Source organism: Protopterus annectens, chromosome 13.part0 (genome assembly GCF_019279795.1).
Source record: "Protopterus annectens isolate FY-2018-M chromosome 13.part0, PAN1.0, whole genome shotgun sequence".
Classification (NCBI taxonomy): domain Eukaryota; kingdom Metazoa; phylum Chordata; order Ceratodontiformes; family Protopteridae; genus Protopterus; species Protopterus annectens.
The window spans coordinates 1,002,045,856-1,002,066,548 of NC_056747.1; the positions used below are offsets into that span (position 1 = coordinate 1,002,045,856).

The 20,693-nt window shown below is 37.0% G+C and overlaps 1 protein-coding gene across 1 annotated transcript in view; it reads left to right on the top strand.

The window, feature by feature from the left end:
• Window positions 1-20,693, top strand: part of LOC122788075 (keratin, type I cytoskeletal 15-like) — a 121,351-nt gene that overhangs the window by 75,543 nt on the left and 25,115 nt on the right. The window contains exons 5-6 of the mRNA XM_044054999.1: window positions 2,146-2,271; window positions 15,433-15,653. Coding sequence (XP_043910934.1) covers window positions 2,146-2,271; window positions 15,433-15,653 — 347 coding nt within the window. The remainder of the gene's footprint in view (window positions 1-2,145; window positions 2,272-15,432; window positions 15,654-20,693) is intronic.

Genomic DNA, 20,693 nt, shown 5'->3' on the forward strand with positions numbered 1-20,693 from the left:
TGTGTGTGTGTGTGTGTGTGTCTGTGCATAAATGTGCAGTGTGTGTGTGTGTGTGTGTGTGTGTGTGTGTGTGTGTGTGTGTGTGTGTGTGTGTGTGTGTGTGTGTGTGTGTGTGTGTGTGTGTGTGTGTGTGTGTCTGTATAAATGTGTGTGTGTGTGTGTGTGTGTGTGTGTGTGTGTGTGTGTGTGTGTGTGTGTGTGTGTGTGTGTACATGTATGTGTGTGTGTGTGTGTGTGTGTGTGTGTGTGTGTGTGTGTGTGTGTGTCTGTGTGTGTGTGTGTGTGTATGTGTATATATATATATATATATATATATATATATATATATATATATATATATATATATATATAGATATAGATATAGTGATATATGTGATATATAGATAGATAGATTTATCTGTGTGAGTTTTCTGTGGCTCTTTCTATGTATGTGTCCCAAGCTGTGTATTTTTGTCTGTCTGCATGCTTGCCAGCCAGTATGTTTGTATGTATATTGTCTGGGTATATGTGTACATGCATGTATGTATATAAGTAGGTATGTTTGTCTGTCCAGCCCATGTTATGTGCTTTTGCGTGTCTGTGTGCCTGTTATTCAGTGTATGTGTGTGTATATGACCGTATTTTGTCCTAATTCCAGAAAGCATACTTTGGCATTGTCATACTAAGACTGGAGCACTGACATTCTAATTTTCATTTCATCAGGCAATCACATATTTAACAAAATAATTCTAAACAGGTTATTTTGAAATATCTGAACTGTACTTCTCTGAACAGAGGGTTTCGAGTTTAACTCTGGCATTTTGCATTACACTTTATGGGAAGGGATAAATAACATACATTATTCTATAATAGTTGTGAAAATTAGCATATGGCACTGTAGTACTTTTCTGTTTGATTGGTGCTCTGACAATCTGCTTTGCATTTTATAAGATGAAATATGATCTTCAGCTATTCTGTGGTCACAACTACTATATTCTTTACCTATAACTGTGACATGGGAAAGTGGCTTCATTTAATTATTTTATTTTATTTAACATTTGTTGACTGGCAAAGTCCAACTAGGACAAAGCCTATTTCCAGTGGAAGCCCTGAGAGAAACACTCCAGATGCACGTCTTTAGAATGTGGGAGGACACCAGAGTACCTGGAGGAAACCCTCATGAACATAGGGAGGATATGCAGATTCTGCGCAGAAGGCACCCCAGCCGTGAATGGAACTGGAGAACCTCTTGCTGTGAGGTGACGTTAACTGCTGGCACCACTGCTCCACCCTGACATTTTACACTGCACTTTAAAGCAACAAAGAAGACATACTAAATAAAAAAGGTTTTTATTTACACATTGCTTGGCAACACTAAAATTGTCTGGCCATAACTGGGCAGTTTTGAAGTCTATTTTGTCAAGTAATGCATATATATATATATATATATATATATATATATATATATATATATATATATATATATATATATATATATATATATATATATATATATATAAATATTTACAGGTCCCTATCAGTTGATAAGGATTTCAGAAATTTGAACTCCATATGGGCAAGATGGGTTTTTTGAAAACTCGAAGCTTTGAAGCTTTTGAATGGAGATTGCAGTACAGTGAGAGAATTGGGAAATGTACCCTATTCATCACTGTAATGTGATCTTGGATTTGGTATATATAATTTTCAGGGAGTGCAGGGGACCCCCTGCAAAAATGAAAAAAGGTAGATTTGATGTTCAAGTTTTCGAAAGCTCAGTCATATATATAAACACACACACATATGAATATTATATATATATATATATATATATATATATATATATATATATATATATATATATATATATATATATCAAATTCACATAAATGCAGAAAGCATTTTAACTGCATACTTAATAGACAATTTGTTTTCCATTGTTGGGCAGTTGTGGAAGCATTTCTTCATTTGTTATTAACTTTTTTGTGAGAAATAATTTTATTGGTGAAATATAATTTTGTATAATAACAGGATACTGTATTAGAATTCAGATTTTATGAACTCCAAAGTGATGCACAAATCTGTAGGTATCTATATTTTATGCAGTTCAGTGATATGACAAAGTTATGCCGATTCTTTCATGTTAAATGACAGATCTCTGCTTTCTAGGCGAAAGAAGTAAACCAGGCTGTTACCAGTGACAAAGAAGCCCTTTCGTCAAACAAGAGTGAGATCTCTGATTTGAGACGTACTGTACAAAGTCTTGAAATTGAGCTCCAGACTCTGTTAACCATGGTGAGTTATATTCAGACTATGACAAAAGTGACTTGTATTTCTGTACAATACATACATGGATCACATGGACAGTCTCTAAATGACTTGTGTCAGAAGGAGGCATTTCATTTTTCAATTCCCCTATATGTACAATTCTGGGTATACATATTCAACTATAACTTATATTTTGAACTGTAATGTTCTGTTTTATTTTTAAGTATATGACATTTGTTACACATATCAACATTTTCACCACTGAATTCTTATTTTATTCCATCTGTTTCCAATTAATTGTAACCACAGTGATTGTTTTTTTTTTCTGTTTGTAATGTAATATACTGCTTGTAGCTCTTTCTTTCTGTCACAACGTTCTGAACTAGATAATGGATGCAATTATGACCTCAAGGGATATAGAACACTAATAAAATTACTTGGGGAACAAGTTTTTAGGTTTATTTTTCTATGTAGAGCTTTACCTTCTTAATAGCTCATGTGCAGGTAATGTACCCATCACCTCTGATTAAAAAATCTACTTGTTTTTACTTTTAAAATTGTAGCAGGCCACTTGATACATTTGGATCAAGTGGTTTGCTGCAACTTTTACTAAACAGGACATGCTGGGGTGTTTCACCTCACAATTAACACCACAAAAGCAGTATCAGAATTCTTGTCTGTACTGGCATTCACACCTTGTACCCAAGATGGCTGCCTTCTTCGGGTCTATATTAGGTCACCGAATGCTTAAAAAAGTGAACAGTGATTAATCGACCCTATGTAAGTGAAAGCTTACGATTTTGAACTGTCTGAACAGCAATTTTTTTCCCTAAGCAAAAAAAAATCACTGTTCCAACAAAAAAATAAATAAATAAATAAATAAAACACTTTAAACATTATATTAAGTGGGGGGCTTTGCCCCCACACCCCCCCTACTTAAATATGCTAACTCCAAGACCACACTACAGTGCCGAAAACAGCAAAGTAATGAAGCAGAGAAGCGAATTCTTTCCCAGGGAAAGAATTCACTTAAAAGCCACTTCAATATTCTGCCGTTTCAGGCTTTTGAGTTCGACCAAGATGCATCCAAAAGAATGCATCTTCGGTCTTCTAATAGGGAACCGCTGTCTTCATCAAACCCTAGCTGCACCTTTGCAATTAGCACTTAAGTTATATACCATGTACAGAACAACCAATTTTTAATTAAAATATAGATGTCTATGTATCTGTGAAGCAGCATGCACTATACAACACTGATTATTTTATAATTAACCATTTCAAAACTATTATGTCATAGGATAATTATATTATAATCAAACCTTTTCTATACTCAGAAAGACATTTTGATCATTAGAATCATTTTAACTCTGGAGCAATCCACATATCTGGTCTCTTCAACAGTCTTCTGTAAATGTAACATTTAACAGGACTATTTAAAGTGGACATTGGTCTTTTTAGGACGGCTGTTCCTGTTCTAGAGCATTTTAGGATTCACAGCTTTGGAAATCTATCCCTGCAATTCATTTCTGGTTGCTGTTCTTCTTCATTAGACATTAATATGTTCACCTTGTACAGAAGTCTCAGACTTCTCTACCACTTTCCATTTTCCTAAAGAACAGTAAAGGATCTTGGCTTACTTGCTTTACCAGCTGCATCAGTTCTGTGGCCTTTCCTTTGGGTTTTGAATTTTTTACAGTATCACCAGTCTATAAATCTGGGAATTTTCTGCATAGAAGTCTTCTTTCTGATGATTTATTTCCAATATTTCCCTTTAATTGCTATTGTTTCAAGCATCACTAAAATTGTTAAGGTAAACAATTTATTTTTCGGCTTTCTAAATATGAAAAGTTGAGGTTGTGAAAGAGTGACTCCCTGCAAAGTAGTCCTTCTATATTCCAAAACATGTGAGATGACAGTCCTCACAGCTTTTGATACAACTCTTTCTCATGAGATCCTTCACTATTTGAATAGTGTCTCCCATTGTTCCTGTTCATCAACATCAAACTGAGATGTTACAAGTTGAATTCCCACTCATCCAGAAATCTTCTGAAATCCTCACTTTTTTATTATGGACTATTGCAGCACATGGCAACATCTGGTATTCCACTTGTTACCAGAATAGACTAATCACATCTGCACTTGATTCTGTTACTTTGATTATTTCATGGAGCTTTTAATGATAATCTAAACAAATAAGTATAGCCGTCCAGACGTTTGAAAAATATACAGATTTTTTCTGTCATATTTTTGGTCTGGTCATCATAACATTTGGGTTTTGTGGCAAATTATTAAGAACTGAAGTTAAAGTAATAACATACATTTGAGTTTAAGATATTAAGTAATAACATGCATTTAAGTTTAAGACTGCAAGTAATTCAGAACGTGTATGATAAACCTGTTATTCTATCAACTTTCTAAGATTATAATAAACAATATTTAAATTTGTCCCTTATTCTGGGTCTTTGTCTCACCATTATGTTTTGGATTCCTCTGGAATTATTGTGCTCAGAAATTGAGAGGTATACAAATAAGATATTTGACTTATTTAAAAAAATCTTTGCCCAATCAACTTAATGGTTAAGTTCTGGGATTATCTCCTCCTTTGGATTGTTGCTACAGTATGCATTGCTGATGGCATAGCTCAAAACTATCACTTGGGTTTGTGTCAGTTGGCATTCCAGACCATGGCATTCGTGGCAATATTCATAAATATAGTCTGCTTATGTGTATGGCTGGTATGCATTTTGAAACACACACCAGACTCCCTATATAATTCAGACAAATTACAGAAATGTAGATAAAACATGTGTTCTCCTCCTACATATCTTGAAGGTGGCAGGTATGCAAGATATATGCAAACAGGATCCATCAGCACAGTATACAATCCATAGACCCTTTGCCAAGTAAGTACAGACTATTCATAATTACATAAATTATGGGACCAGAACATGTACTACAAGTTTCTTTTCTATAACATGCGTCCCTAATATTGTCCTTAGATGAAGTGTTAATCAATATAACATAGCTGAGCAACACCATCAGTAAAAGAAAAATATAAAACATTAAAACAAAATTTGGTTAGTAGCAAAATTCTGCCATTTAGCAGACAGCCGTAATGTAGTCTAACTTGCTACATAACTACAGACACTCAGCCCCCCAAAACTGGTGATATAGTACAGCTCCAAGTAATGGGAGCACACGTTTGGTGGTTTGGTGCATTAACATATATGCAAATGGTTCTTCATCTGTAATCATGGACAATTAATATTAAATGTTAATGAAATACTTGTGCCCCTGACTGGATGATGTTGAGCTACATCCATCCACAGTTTGGAAGAGCTCTGAACTGTCATAATGTGAGCCAAGCCCCCATGGTTAGTCTGTTGGATCCCTCACCAGCAATATACACATACTTCAAAGCACCGCATGCAAACCATATGATGCCCAATAGCAATGAACCCTATGATATAATAATACATACTGCCATTACTAATACTAATACACATATTAAACTACTTCTAATATATGGTACTATACACAGTTCACGTATGTAGAGTAACAGCAGTGTGTGGTGTATCATTTGCATGATTCAGGTTTATGAACTGTATTAATGGCAGGTCCATAAATGAAACATATCCTGGAAAATGCATATATGCATGTGTGCACTATATTTATGAGTTTGTCTACCCATCTTTTGCACTTTCTTCATACTTTTTTTTTTTTAAATATAACATATGTATTATCTCAAGCATCTGTCTTCTCGGTTGATCCAAAAGTATTATTTTGGTAGCCATGAACATTAAGTCCTGCCTACAACTTATTTATTTTCTTGAAAGAAAAATAAGACTGAATTTCTCTCCATACTAGATGATATTTGATTAGGACATATTTCCAAAGTAATGGCTTTCAGTAGATATATATCTAAGTCAGCATGTATACTTATCCAAAATGCTTGTATAGTTACTTCTGTCATTGGTAACTATAAAATTATCCTAATAATCTTTGTCTCTTCTTCTAGCTATTCTTAATGCTTCTTTGGTAAAACGTTCTTATCAAGATATCTACTATAATATATATATATATATATATATATATATATATATATATATATATATATATATATATATATATAGTTCCTTGTCTGATCTATACTTCTTTTTCAGATCATAATTAGGTAAATGAAATAACAATCCTCTGCAGTATCAGATGTGTTTTGTATAATGACTTTCTGAATACACTTTGCAAGAATTCATGGTCTGTTTTCTCCCAACCTCCTTTATTACAGACATACTCATGAAATTCTAAACTATTGTTAACAGTTCATTTTCTAGATGAGAATATTTCCTCTTTGCATCTGTTAACATTTTAGCCAACACCTGATCTTGTACTATTGCATCTTCTACACAATTCTGACTGGTATCTACTTGCAGTATAAATGGATTATTCGCATCACATTACTTTAAAGTTGGAGTATCTGTGACTAGTTTCTTGAGCATTTCAAAACTCTCTTCTTGTGTAAAGCTGCATTATAAACCACTCATTTTCCTTACACCTGCACCAGTATAGTTAGATATGTTAGCAGCAAACTTTACAAGAGACTGCATTATTCATAGAAGCTTTGTAATACCTATTTGCCTTCTGGCTTTAGTAGTTTTACTATCACTACATTTTTCTTGCATCAGGTTTCAGTCCCTTTGATGTCTAAACAAAATGCATCTGCTTAAGAGTTGTTACTCTAATTTTACATATGTTGTTAGTCTCTTTGTATACTGGATCTGACTCCATAATTATAGATCATCAGTTATGGTTTAGAACACTTTCTGGACCCATAATGCAGCAGTTCTATGAAATAGCTCTGGTGCTGCTGAACTACCAAATACAAGTCTGAGGCATATATACATCCCTAATAAAATGTATTAACTATACTCTACCTGTATGTGTTCAAAACACCAACTTGCAAATAGTACTGTGAAAAAATGGCATTCTTGACACCTCTTGCTTAACTATAAGCATTATGCAATGCTTCAGAAATGTCTACTCTAGTTCCTTGAAGAGATCTTTAGACAAAATATTATACACTATCTATTTCTGAGCCAACTTTAACATTTTGTCTATTAATTCTCAATCTTTCCTTCAAATAATCTAACGTACTTGTGTCTCTGTTAAAGATTATATTCCAACTTCAGTTTTTCATATCTTTTCACGTCACTGGTACCAACAAACAGATCATTTTCATATTTCTGTTTCACTCTTATTTTTTTCCAATTACCCATCTTAGACGAATGTCCATGTCTAACACAGGTTCTACAGTACTGATTACATTTTGTTCTGGGCTCACAACCCAACAAAATTAACAGCCCTCCTTGTAGTACAGTGGCACCTAACATCTGCTCCACTTTTCATTCATGGGACAACATGAAAACTAACAGCCACCAGGCTTTCATAACCACAGAGATAGTATCCATACACAGACAGATCACACCAGACTGTGGCTCACCAGTGGGTGGTCTTGTCAAGCCAAGTCCAACTAAGATACAACAAACTGAAACCACAAAACCCAATGCATCTTCCTACTGACATACAGGAATGCAACACACTGTACTATTTCAGGCTTCATAACTAATCTGCCAGCACTGATGAATGAATCATATTTCAAGAGGGTTGCAAATAACCTATTTATTTTCTGAGAATTATACTTCTCTAACAGAAACTGTTGAAAACAAACATATTTCTTCACTTCTAAATATACTTTTTTTCACTTCTGTTAACTTTTTACTTTGTACTGACTCCATGCAGTATCTAGATGGCAAATAAATAAGGCAATGAATAATTATCTGTCATCTGACCTCAAGAAATATATAGCACATAACATGGACTTCACTGCAGCTACTTCATTAATTCAAAACTATATACCTCATTCACAACAACAACCAAATATATTGAACATAATGTAAACCATCTTGTTTTAAACAGTAGTCCATGAAAATATGTAAACTAAAAGCATATCCTATGGCAAACAAAAAATAATACAAATAAAAATAGGTAAAGAATAGTTATATAGAAATTGTGTTTGACAAAAAGAACTATGTTCAGTATCTATATTATTCGTATACCAAGTCTGTAAAGGTTTTGCTGTTTATCTTCACATTAAGTCATATTTTTTCCTGCGGTATCATATCATGCATTTACATATCTGCAGACACCGGAATAGATTCATAAAATGAGCAAAAAAGCATTGTGAAGTAATCCTTACCATGATATACTCTGGCTGAGCTAAGTAATTCAAAGACAAAGCTTAAGTTATTTGGATAATACAGCACAATGGCATGTTACTCTGGGGTGCAATGTACCAGACAAAGCTGCCCACTTACTTTTTAAGGATTTGCCCCAGCAAAGTAGTATTTTCTTGCTAGCAGGCTGGCTGGAAGAGCTTTCAACCCATCACCCACTAATCAGGGATAAAGCTAAAAGTAATCAAGGACAAAATCTATAATCAGGGATGCTTTTGAAGCTCTGATTTTATTAAATTAGACTACAGATAGAATAACAGGATTTGTATTAACTTGCATTTTGTGAAGAATAATAAGTCTTTGACTGCAATATCAGTCAATATTCTGCAATTTGGCAACTCATCAACAAAGACAAAAAAGATGTGTACTACAATCCACCAACAACTTTAAAGTCTAATCCAAAAAAATCCTGGAATGCTATAAACCAGATATTACATCCAGGCAACCCAGCCTCACCTAATCCATGTCCAGACAGGTCACCTGAAGATACTGCCAACACCTTCAACACCTATTTTATTGAATCCGTATCCAAACTATTTAACTCCAACCCCTCAAACAACAATACTACTAACTTCCCAGAAACTTCCTCAACTACTGACTCTGGAAACTTTTTCTCCCTTAAACCATTTCCAACTACCTATATCAAAACTATCCTCACTAAGCTAAAACCATGCTCTGTATCTGCAGACAATATCCCTTCTTATTTTCTTAAGATTGCAGCTCACCTCCTTGCTCTGCCTGTATCTATTCTAATTAATTGCTCCATCTCTGAATCTAAAGTGCCATATATCTGGAAACAATTCTACACTATTCCTGTTCATAAAGGCGGTAACTCCACGGAAATCTCTAATTTAAGACCTGTTGCCATCCTCTCTCCTCTCTCTAAAGTCCTTGAGAAATGTATACACAAACAAGTCATGCATCATCTCATTCAGAAAAAAACTACTCACTCCCACACAGCATGGTTTCCACATAGTACCACCACAGTTCTGCTATGATTTCTTAACCCTGTTACTCTAGCCAAAGATGACCATAAACTCATATCTTGTCTACTCCTTGAACTCTCAATGGCATTTGACACTGTCTCTCACTCTCTGCTACTAAACAAACTAACAGACCTTAATTTCTGCCTAGATACAGTTGCATGGTTTTCTTTAGCTACCTCCCTGACAGACTGTAGTCAGTGAGATGGCTCTCTTCACTATCTACGCCCCTTCCAGTAAGAACTTTTTAATATCTTCACCAATTTACTCTACACCTCTTGTCCCCTGTCTTCTTTTGTCCAATATGCAGATGACTCTACAGTCATCACTATTGCCAACTTGCCCTCAGAACTCTTATCAACAACCCAGTAATCCTTTAACTCAGTAGAGATATGGCTCTCAAATAACCAGCTCATCCTAAACCCCCCAAAAAACAAAATTGCTACTCTTTCTTCCTAAAACTGTTAACCACATCAAATCCTTCTTCTCCATAATGTCCCTAAATAATACCCCTATTGAAGTCAAATCTAGTACAAAACTACTTGGTATTACCATCGATGATCAACTAAAATTTAATCTACACATAAATAATTGCATCAGAAAAACCCATCAGAAGCTAGTACTCCTGTATAGAAATAAAAAATTATTCACTATGAAGCTAGGATCACTCTTACGCATGCTTACCTTCTACCTTGCTTAACATACTGTTCCCAAATGCTCACAAATCTCAAGTCCTCCCTATTTACAAAGCTTGAATCAACCTATCACAAGATAGCTAGATTTGCAGCTCAACAAGGCTATAAATCTCACCACTGTCTCTCCCTAAAATACCTGAACTGGCTTGAGCTACCGCACCTGTTAATCCAATCTCATCTCCATATCATACATTCCATTCTATATCAGCCAGCTTTCTGTCCAACTCTATCTTCCCTCATCTCCCACGATTCCCCTGCAAGACTTCTCCGAAGCTCATCTCAAGATTTACTAAATGTTTACAAACCTAAGTCAAACACTAGGTGTAATTTATATAGTTACCATCCCTCTATTGCATGGAACAATCTCTCACTACAAATTAGGACCCTCACACACCCCAAACAGTTTAAATCAGCCACCAAAGATTACTTTAAAAGTCATTGGATCTGCCACTGTTTGCACCCTCTCTGACCTCAACCATCTTACATAACAACCTTTTATCTCTACCACTCCTTATTTCCTCCTCACTATCACCCTATCTCCTCTGCTCAATTTCCCCTATTCCTTCTCCCCTGAACTATATCAAACTGCTCTTCTAATTTCCAAATCAAGAAAAACCTCTGGAATTACTGTTTCTGTTTATGTAATACATAAGGGTCAGGGTGTTCATGTGGTGATCTGGGTTTAGGCTTGTCCGCCTGGTGAACAGAACTGCCCTGACCGTGTTCAAATGTCAGACAAAGCACATGGACAGGGTTTGTCCATTTTAAACATTTAATCTGTGTTTACAGACACAGGTGTTTGGCCACCTGTCAGCAGCTTATGATGTTGGCAATACATAATATGGGTGGGGGCGGTTACGATACATAATCCACGGTGAGTGGTGTTCCCATTCACATTTGACTATTTCCTGTATTCATTCTTATGAGGCTTATTATTTTGCACATGACTTAACTATTAATTAACTACGGGTATGCAGTAGTACAGTCAACATATGTGACGGCTTGTTACAGTATATATGTACGGACCTCTGTAATACTGGGGACTACCCCACATCCTTCACAACATTTCATGCTTATGTACATACTATTATTCCTTGAACTTTCGAAGCTTGTGAGAGCAGTAATTACATCTGTCCCTATTTGTCCACCCATCCTTTTAGGCTCTGTCCGGGTTTTGTTGCTGTAATAGGTTGAGAGGTGGTGTCGGTATGTGATTGAGTTGAATATATACTGTCGATAATTCAGTGGGGAGTAGGGTTACCACTTGTAAAAGGGGTTGGGAGGGTGGCCTAATGGTTAAGGTGTTTGCCTTACAAACACAAGGTACAGGGTTTGAGTCTCACAGGGGATAAATGGCTAGGCTTAAAATGGCTCGCAGGGGCAGTTAGCCTAGTATGAATCTATGAATCTATAATTTATACTATAAACAGCTTACTTCCTATGTTTTTTTATGTAACTTCCTCTGCCTGGATGTAATCTGCGATTTGCACTTAGAGTTGTAAATTTTTTAAATACTTCCTATGCTGTAGTTGTTGTCTGACTTTTGCTTGTATAGCTGTAAATTTTCATAACTACTGTGTTTTGAAATTACCATGATATGTCTGATATTTGTAATTATACAATTCCTCCCCTAAAACGTGCACGCTGATTGGCCAGCCCAACCAGTGTGCCCGTTGTAACTCAATATACTACGGAAAAGGTCCGTCGCCGAGGTCCTGCCGCCTGACTTTTCCGTTAGTATAAAACACTGTCTCGCTATGTTAAAAGAGTTTAACACATTGACACAGGTTTAAAAAAAGCAACGGAGATCTCTGTTGCTTTTTAAAGCTCGCTCGCATGTTAAACTCCTTTAACATAGCGACAGTGTAAGCAACGGAGATCTTATGATTCTCCGCTTTTTAAAAGCTGTCTAGATATATAAATGGGTTTAACATGGCGAGACAGCTTTAAATAAGCAACAGAGATATCCGTTGCTTATTTTAGCTGTCTCACTATGTTAAACCCATTTAACATAGCGAGACAGTTTTAAAAGCAACGGAGATCGAAGATCTCTGTTGCTTTAAATGGGTTTAACATAACGAGACAGTTTTACAATAACGGAGATCTCCGCTGCTTATTTTGTCTCGCTATGTTAAACCCATTTAACATAGCTTAAACAGTGCTTTTTGCTCACAGCTCTGATGGTACGCGCAGCAGAGTACATCAGAACTACCGCAGAATACCAGACAGCTGCGGAAGGGCAGTAAGTTATACAATGCCATTATTTAAGAAAAGTAATTATTTCTTTTCTTAAATAATGTCATTGTATAATAGCAATAACCCACTTCTGGGTGTGGGTAATGCTGTATTTACCCACGGTTGGCTTTGTTTGGGTGGGTAAATCCAGCATTACCTACACCCGGGCGTTGGTTATTGCTATATTGTTTGTTCTATTCTGGAGCTTTTCTCCCCGGGCCTCCACTGAAAAAGGGCTTTTAGCTCAGTTGGACATTCTCAGTCAACAAATGTAAAATAAAATAAATAAATAAATAAAATATTTGCATCATGTAATAATATTTTTTCTAATATAAATTCAGAAATTTTACAAGGACAATGAAGCAAACTTATGTACAAACCTAGGGATGTTCCTGAACGTCTGGGACGGCTGAAAGTTATGCAGGATGTTGGGTGGCATTCACTAAGCTGCTTGGTGAATGACCACTGGTTTTCTTTTTAATTGTTCTTGATAACACATCAGTGTTAGTTGAATTAACTTTTTACACTGCATTTGTAGAAAGCTATAATACCAAAATGCATCCCTCAGTAATTCAGTTTGAAAAAAACATTTCAAACTGCAATGCCAGACTGCAGGGCTGCCTGTCCTGCACCTCAGCATTGCCAGTATTCATTTGTGAATTGTGTAAGGGTGGTCTAAGCATGAACTGTTTGTGCTAAGTGATTTTTTTCTTTGGCATCACAAATAAGTTTGCCATTTAAAGAAAGGAAGCCATTTTACAGTGTTCCACTGCATGTGGTCCTAGACAACAGTTGATGAAAAATTAATCTCCTCATCACCAAAAATCAGATCCCATCACTATGAACTAGAACTCATGCTCCACTAATATGGATGAAAGAAAGATCTAGATGCTCTACTACACCTACTAGAATGGCTATCATTAGATAAAAACTATTTTTTTCTTAGGTATGTTGTTTTCAATTGAAAATGTGTGTTTTTTTATTTAAAAAGCGGATGGTTTTAAATGAGTTCTGTCAGTCTTATAAAACAACAGTTTGAGTATAGGAGAAATCTGGTTTATAACCCCATTTTGGCTATAGTCCCAATGATTTGTGTGTGGGGAGGTTCATTTATTTTTTAAGGGATGGGCTTGCTTAATCAGTACTTATGTGGCTTCTGAGGCAAAATGAGTCTTCTATAAGCTCTACCTTCTCCTTTGTCAGGTGTATGTCTTAATCATACTTAAACAAGACACCTGATGCTTCTAACTCCTCATCTGGGTTTGGCAGTCCCCCTAAGCTGGCAACCATCAAAATCTGGCTAGGAAGAAAGCCCAAGAGTTGCCACTGTTACCCACAGAAGAAAGAGTTGTTATGGTTGAGACATGACCCAGTCTCTCTCTCTCCCTTTTGCATGATGACCTCACGTATGGTGGGGTGACAAGGACATATACACCTCAGACTCTGAGCAGCAGACATACCTTGACTGCCAGCCTGCAGCTAACTCAGCAACTTCTGTGTAAGTTCTGACCTCTTTCAAAGACCTGCAAACCAGTCATGTTGATCATCCTCTCCCAGGATAATCATGCCCATCCTCCCTCATCTGATCTGTCAATTGCCCAAGACATTATTTGAATTTGGGTCATCTTAATCATTAGCCAGGGCTTTATCCCTCTACACCTCTGATAAAACTCAGCCTAAGATATTTATAAGTGCACATGCCTGGGGCTAACATGGCCTTCAAAAGTTTGCCAGCTCTATCTGAGTTTGCAAAATCATGTACAACTATAGAAAAAGTAATGTAAATCAGTAGCAACAGCTTTTGGTACAAGGAGTAGAGGTAACCTTTCTCTTCCCTTGGTTCAAATCTAATAAAATGTTTACATTTAAGTTTCATTTTTAATGTAAAAGTTTAGGTTTAGAACATATTTGGCAGTGTATGTTAGTGTGCTAATATTTCAGGAAATGTGTCATTTTTAGCAATATTTGTAAAAGACAATGCACCATTAAGCATCATTTAAAAAACTTTCAAATGTTGGGCTATGAAAAGTATAAGCAAGCTGCTTATCAGCAGTTCCCTACTGTAGTACACCTATAGAAGGAAGAAACTGCATATCTGTTCTGTTATGTTTCCAATAATCAAAGCCAAGTGACCATGTCATATCATGTGTTAACTTTTGTAGGTTTAGGGTGTGCTCTCCCAAGTGACCATGTCATAGCATGTGTTAACGTTTGTAGGTTTAGGGTGTGCTCTCCCAAGTGACCATGTCATAGCATGTGTTAACTTTTGTAGGTTTAGGGTGTGCTCTCCCAAGTGACCATGTCATAGCATGTGTTAATGTTTGTAGGTTTAGGGTGTGCTCTCCCAAGTGACCATGTCATAGCATGTGTTAACGTTTGTAGGTTTAGGGTGTGCTCTCCCAAGTGACCATGTCATAGCATGTGTTAACGTTTGTAGGGTTAGGGTGTGCTCTCCCAAGTAACCATGTCATAGCATGTGTTAACATTTGTAGATTTAGGGTGTGCTCTCCCAAGTGACCATGTCATAGCATGTGTTAACATATGTAGGTTTAGGGTGTGCTCTCCCACATGATCATGTCATAGCATGTGTTAACTTTCGTAGGTTTAGGGTGTGCTCTCCCAAGTGACCATGTCATAGCATGTGTTAACTTTCATAGGTTTAGGGTGTGCTCTCCCAAGTGACCATGTCATAGCATGTGTTAACTTTTGTAGGTTTAGGGTGTGCTCTCCCAAGTGACCATGTCATAGCATGTGTTAACTTTTGTAGGTTTAGGGTGTGCTCTCCCAAGTGACCATGTCATAGCATGTGTTAACTTTTGTAGGTATAGGGTGTGCTTTCCTTTTGCACAGTGTGTTGCAATTTGCTATGCAGAGAGCTGTTCTACAGCTCAGAACAGGAGCCCTATATCTTCTTTCTGCTTCTTAATAAAAATAGCTCCTGAAAAATCCTAATATTAAAATTACCTTTTCAATATAATGTTTTAGAAAGCTTCCTTGGAAAGAAACTTGGCTGAGACAGAAAATCAATATGGAGTAAGGCTTCAGGAAATACAGCTGAAAATCCATGCCTTGGAGGAGCAGCTTTCCAACCTCCGAACACAGACGGAAAACCAGAATCAAGATTATCAGATGCTTCTGGACATAAAGGTTCGGCTGGAACAAGAGATTGAAACCTATCGCATATTGCTGGATGGAGAGGATTCAAGGTAAGATAAATTGGGTCCACTTCTAAATCCCTAATCTCAAAATCTCAAAATTCAAAATACTGAAACCAAAATCTTTAAAGCTCAAAATCCCTAAAACTCAAAATACTGAAACTCAAAATATCGAAAAAAACACAGTACAGCAACACTATCTGTATTGCAGCAGAACCAAATACAAAAACATATTACACTTCTCCAAATATAGGTAGGCGGGGAAGCCCCGCTGCACCCCACATGTGGGGGGCTGTGCCCCCCACACCCCCTGCTACTTAAATATATCAACTCTGTGATTGCACTTCACTACACTAAAGTCCAATCTCGGAGTTGATATATTTAAGCAGGATGGGGTGCAGGGGTTGCCCCTGCTTATACTTAGAGAAGAGTAATATAGTTTGTGTTTCATTTGTTTCAGTATGTACTTGTGCTGGAATATGCTAAGTGTTGGTATCCTGTGTGTTTTCAGTATTTTGAGTTTTAGGGATTTTGAACTTTAGGGATTTTGGTTTCAGTATTTTGAATTTCGAGATTTTTGAGAGTAGGGATTTAGAAGTAGACCCGATAAAACATATTTAACTTTTTTACATATTTCTTTAGCTTGGTAAATAAAATCTTTGTCTATGCAAGTAAACAAACTTGTCTAAGTTCAAATTGCATGAGGCAAGACTTACTTGTAAAATGTGCCTGACTAAACTCAGGAAAAAAAATCTGGTGATTTTAATTTCAAGGCTTACATTAAAGAAACCAATTGCTCACGCAAAAGTCGTCATTCTACAGGAAAATAGTATAGTAAACAGTTCAGCTGACTAACATTTGTGCTATAAGTAAGCTATTAATCCCTGCTAAGAAGAAATTATTTATGTATTGATGTATTTATTTATTAAGCTCCATTAGTTCTCCCCCAAGAAACTATCATTTTAGGTGATTTCAATATGGACTGGCAATCCTGTTCTGGCAACCATCCAAACCATCATGTAAACCTTCATGGCTTCACCCAACTAGTCCAGTCGCCAACCGGGATAAATAAAAACTCCAGCAAGCACACTACCCTGGACTGGATACTAGTCAGTAAGAGCTCTCAGTCATATATAACAGGCTGCTTATCAGATAGCCTCAGTGATCACTCCCCAACATTCCTACTCAAAAAATACCTATACCAAGCTAAGCCTGTCATGTACCGTCAAATACATAAAAAACTAAACTTTAACCCACTCACATTCATCTCATCCCTCAAAGAATGTAACTGGCATCCTCTAAAGTACCTCAGTTTTGATGACGCAGTTGAATTTTTTAATACAACCTTCCTGAGCATCCTTAATTACCATACCCTCATAAGACTTTCCAGAACCAAAGCACAACCCTCCCCATGGCTACAGAAAACCATTAAGTCAGAAATGAAAAACAGGGATAAAGCCTGAGAGCACTGGCACAAAACCAAAATCCCCTCAACTAGACAGAAATTCCTAGAACTACACAATAGAGTCAAAAAGCTAATAAAACAGGACAAATTCCAATACTACCAGTCTGCCCTAGACTCCTCACAACACAGCCCCAAACAATTCTGGTCCTCCATAAACTCCATCCTCCACCCAGGTAAAGTCAGTACCCCTCCTCCTAACATCCCTCACTCCTCAGAAAATATTGCTACCTCATTCAACACACATTTCACACAAACCATACTATCACTAGTTAAACAACACAACCCCCCTCCCCTCCAATCCACACCTTCAACTAGTAATCTCCCCACTGCCTTCTATTTTTCTCCTGTACCTACCTCCAACATAAAAAAACTCTTAACTAAACTTAAACCCACCAAATTAGCAGCGGGCAACCTCCCAAGTGAATACCTACAAATCGTAGCTGATGCTCTGGCCTACCCAGTATCCATCTTGATTAACCAATCTCTGTCAGAAAGTTACGTTCCCACACTGTGGAAAGTATCACATATAATTTCCCTCCACAAAGGCGGACCCTCCACAGAACTAACCAATTACCGCCCAATAGCTATTCTCGCTCCACTCTCCAAAATACTAGAGAGATGCATACACTCTCAGGTCTCAGACTACCTCCTTACTAACAACCTTCTTTCCAATACTCAGCATGGTTTCCGATCAAACCATAGTATCACCACTGCCTTACTCTCCTTTACTAACACTATCCTTCAGCATAAAAACAATGGCTATCTCTCCTCTGCTACTTTCCTAGACCTATCTAAAGCATTTGACATGGTCCCACATAAACAAATTATCTCTGTCCTCAATAACCTATCCTTCTCTCAATCAGTCACCAACTGGTTTCAGAGTTACCTGTCTGACGGCCAACAATCCGTTTTATGGCAGAATGACATATCTCCCCAACTACCTGTCTCCATAAGGGTTCCCCAAGGATCCATCCTTGGACCCCTATTCTTCTCTGTTTACACCAATAATCTAGCTTCTGCCACCAAACATGGCACACTCATACAATACGCAGATGACTCAACCATCATCTGCTCAGCCCAGTCCCTACCCAAACTGCAAAAAGTCACACAGGAAGCCTTTTCCTTTGTTGAAACTTGGTTATCCGATACCCAGTTAATACTCAACCCAAACAAAACTAAACTACTCATCTTCCAACCCACCAAACATACTCAAAACAACTCTCACTTTAACATCACAGCAAAAAACACCACTATATACCCAACTGAACACACCAAATTGCTAGGAGTGGAAATAGACAATAAACTAAAATTTGACATTCACATATCCATGACAATAAGAAAGTCCACAAAAAAATAGGAGCATTATACAGAAATAAGTAATTTCTCACCAAAGCAGCAAAGATTTCAATAGCAAATTCCCACCTTATCTCCACCCTACTTTATGCCTCTCCAATATGTACCAACCTAAGGCAATGCGATCTAAACAAGCTAGACACCTGCTACAACAAAATCGCCAAATTCACCACAGGGGCATCGTACCGTAGTCACCACTGTCTCTCACTTGCTGAACTGGGCTGGCTTGAACTCCCTCACCTCCTTCAGTGGTATCAACTCTCACTCACCCACAAACTAGTAAACCATCCACTAAATGTCCCGTCCCTCCAGAATCTACTCCAGCCCTATCACACCATCAGACTACTAAGATCCAGCAACAAAAATCACTTGCAGATCACTAAAGCCAATAACTCTGCTGGTGAAGCACTATTCTCTTGCACCATAGCCAAATTATGGAACTCCCTCCCACCCACAATTACCTCCATACTATCATGCACCCACTTCAAAACATTACTAAAAGCACCTAAAACATGCTGGCTATGCCCTTGCAACTCCCACTCTAATATCACCCACCCCATCCAACCATTACCTTTCTTTCAACTCCACTAACTACCTTGATTATAGCAAGCTCAGATGCTCATAAGCCTAGTACTTATTATACAGCAGGAACTTCTTATTGTAACATTTGTTAATGTCTGTTATGTACTTCACAGATAAAGATTCTAGTTGTCTATTGATGTACTATGTTCTTCATCTGTAAATATGTTGTAAGTAATTGCTATGTTAAATTGTTAATCGCTATGTAATCCAGTGTAACTACTGTCTGTTTATTTTAACTGTGGAGCTTTTCTCCCTGGGCCTCCACTGATAATGGACCTACGTCCAGTCGGACACTCCCGGTCAACAAATGTAAATTAATTAATTAATTAATTAATTAATTAATTGGAAAGTACCTCTTCTTAGAGGTAATATGAGGTTTTAGAGCCAAGTGCAAGTTGAAGGACACAAACTGTGTTAAAGGATTCAAGTCATTACTGTAGTTTTACCAGTCTCATGATAACATAAAATGCATCTTTTTTTTTTAATAAGTGCAGCCTATAGAATACTCCTTATGCTGCCAAATATATTTAACAGGTCAGATACATCAAATATAGCAATCAATGCTTTTGATGAACTAACTAAGTGATACAGTAAAGACATGAAAATCATTTTGTTTCAATTTCCTTTCATCAAAAGTATAAGTCCCAAATATGAATTAGCTAACTGCTGAAGAACAGAAAGTAAGTGGATTTAAACTTGTTGAATTTGCCCTACCAAATCTAACCAGCTACTGCCTACAGGATAACTGTCCTAAGATTTGGAGGTGATCAGTTGGAGATGATACTTTTCTAGTATCTTGACAATAACTTTTGGCTCATTTGCAATGTGAGTAACACTAGAAGAGACCTTAAGCCTAACAGAAGGAGGTAAGCTGTAGAGTCCTGACTTGCCATTCATGAATAGGAATAGGAACCAAAGCATTATAAGGAGTGATCCCTCTGCAGTATCCTTCCTCACAATCATGGACTCCAGGTAGGAATTTAGGCATTGCTTTCTCTCCTTTGGAATCACTGATAGGCATGCATGTGAAGTCTGAGGAGTTTCAATTTAGTGATACTGAGACTGCATTAGATAAAGTTATTTGAGAGCTGTACAGCAATAGCATCATCGCAAATCTGTCAGTCTATGTATAAGTGAAACAGTGGCCATTCAATGCCTTCCAAATTGTTATGTGCATGCCTTATCTAGAAATGCTCCCAAAGCTGACAAGCCTTACTCTGAGATCTCAGCTAATATGGTAGAGGAAAACATTATCCTGCCACTCTGCAGAAGGTAACTGAGGTCATTTTTATGAAGAGGAATGATTATGTCAGCCCCTTAATGTAAAGGGAACATCACCTCCTCTGAAGAAGCAGTACATCAGTCAAATCAACAAATGAGCAACACCTTTATTCAAGCCATAATTAATCCTGCCTAGATTTCAATGTAGTAAACAAATAGGACAGCATTAGTTTAACTCAGTCATTCTGTCCAAGATTTAATTGTTTTGGAATACAAACTTTGATGCCTGCTAACTCCTGAGTCAGTTTGTTACTGGTGTGGACTTTCACTACACATAGTATACAAGCCACCTTATTTAGAGTTATTGCTATGCTACTTCTGAACATATGAAAACCTTCCATTTGCTGGATGAGTTGTGTCTGTCTGCAGATAACACTGTGCTATTTATCCATGGTATGAAATGTAAGTGG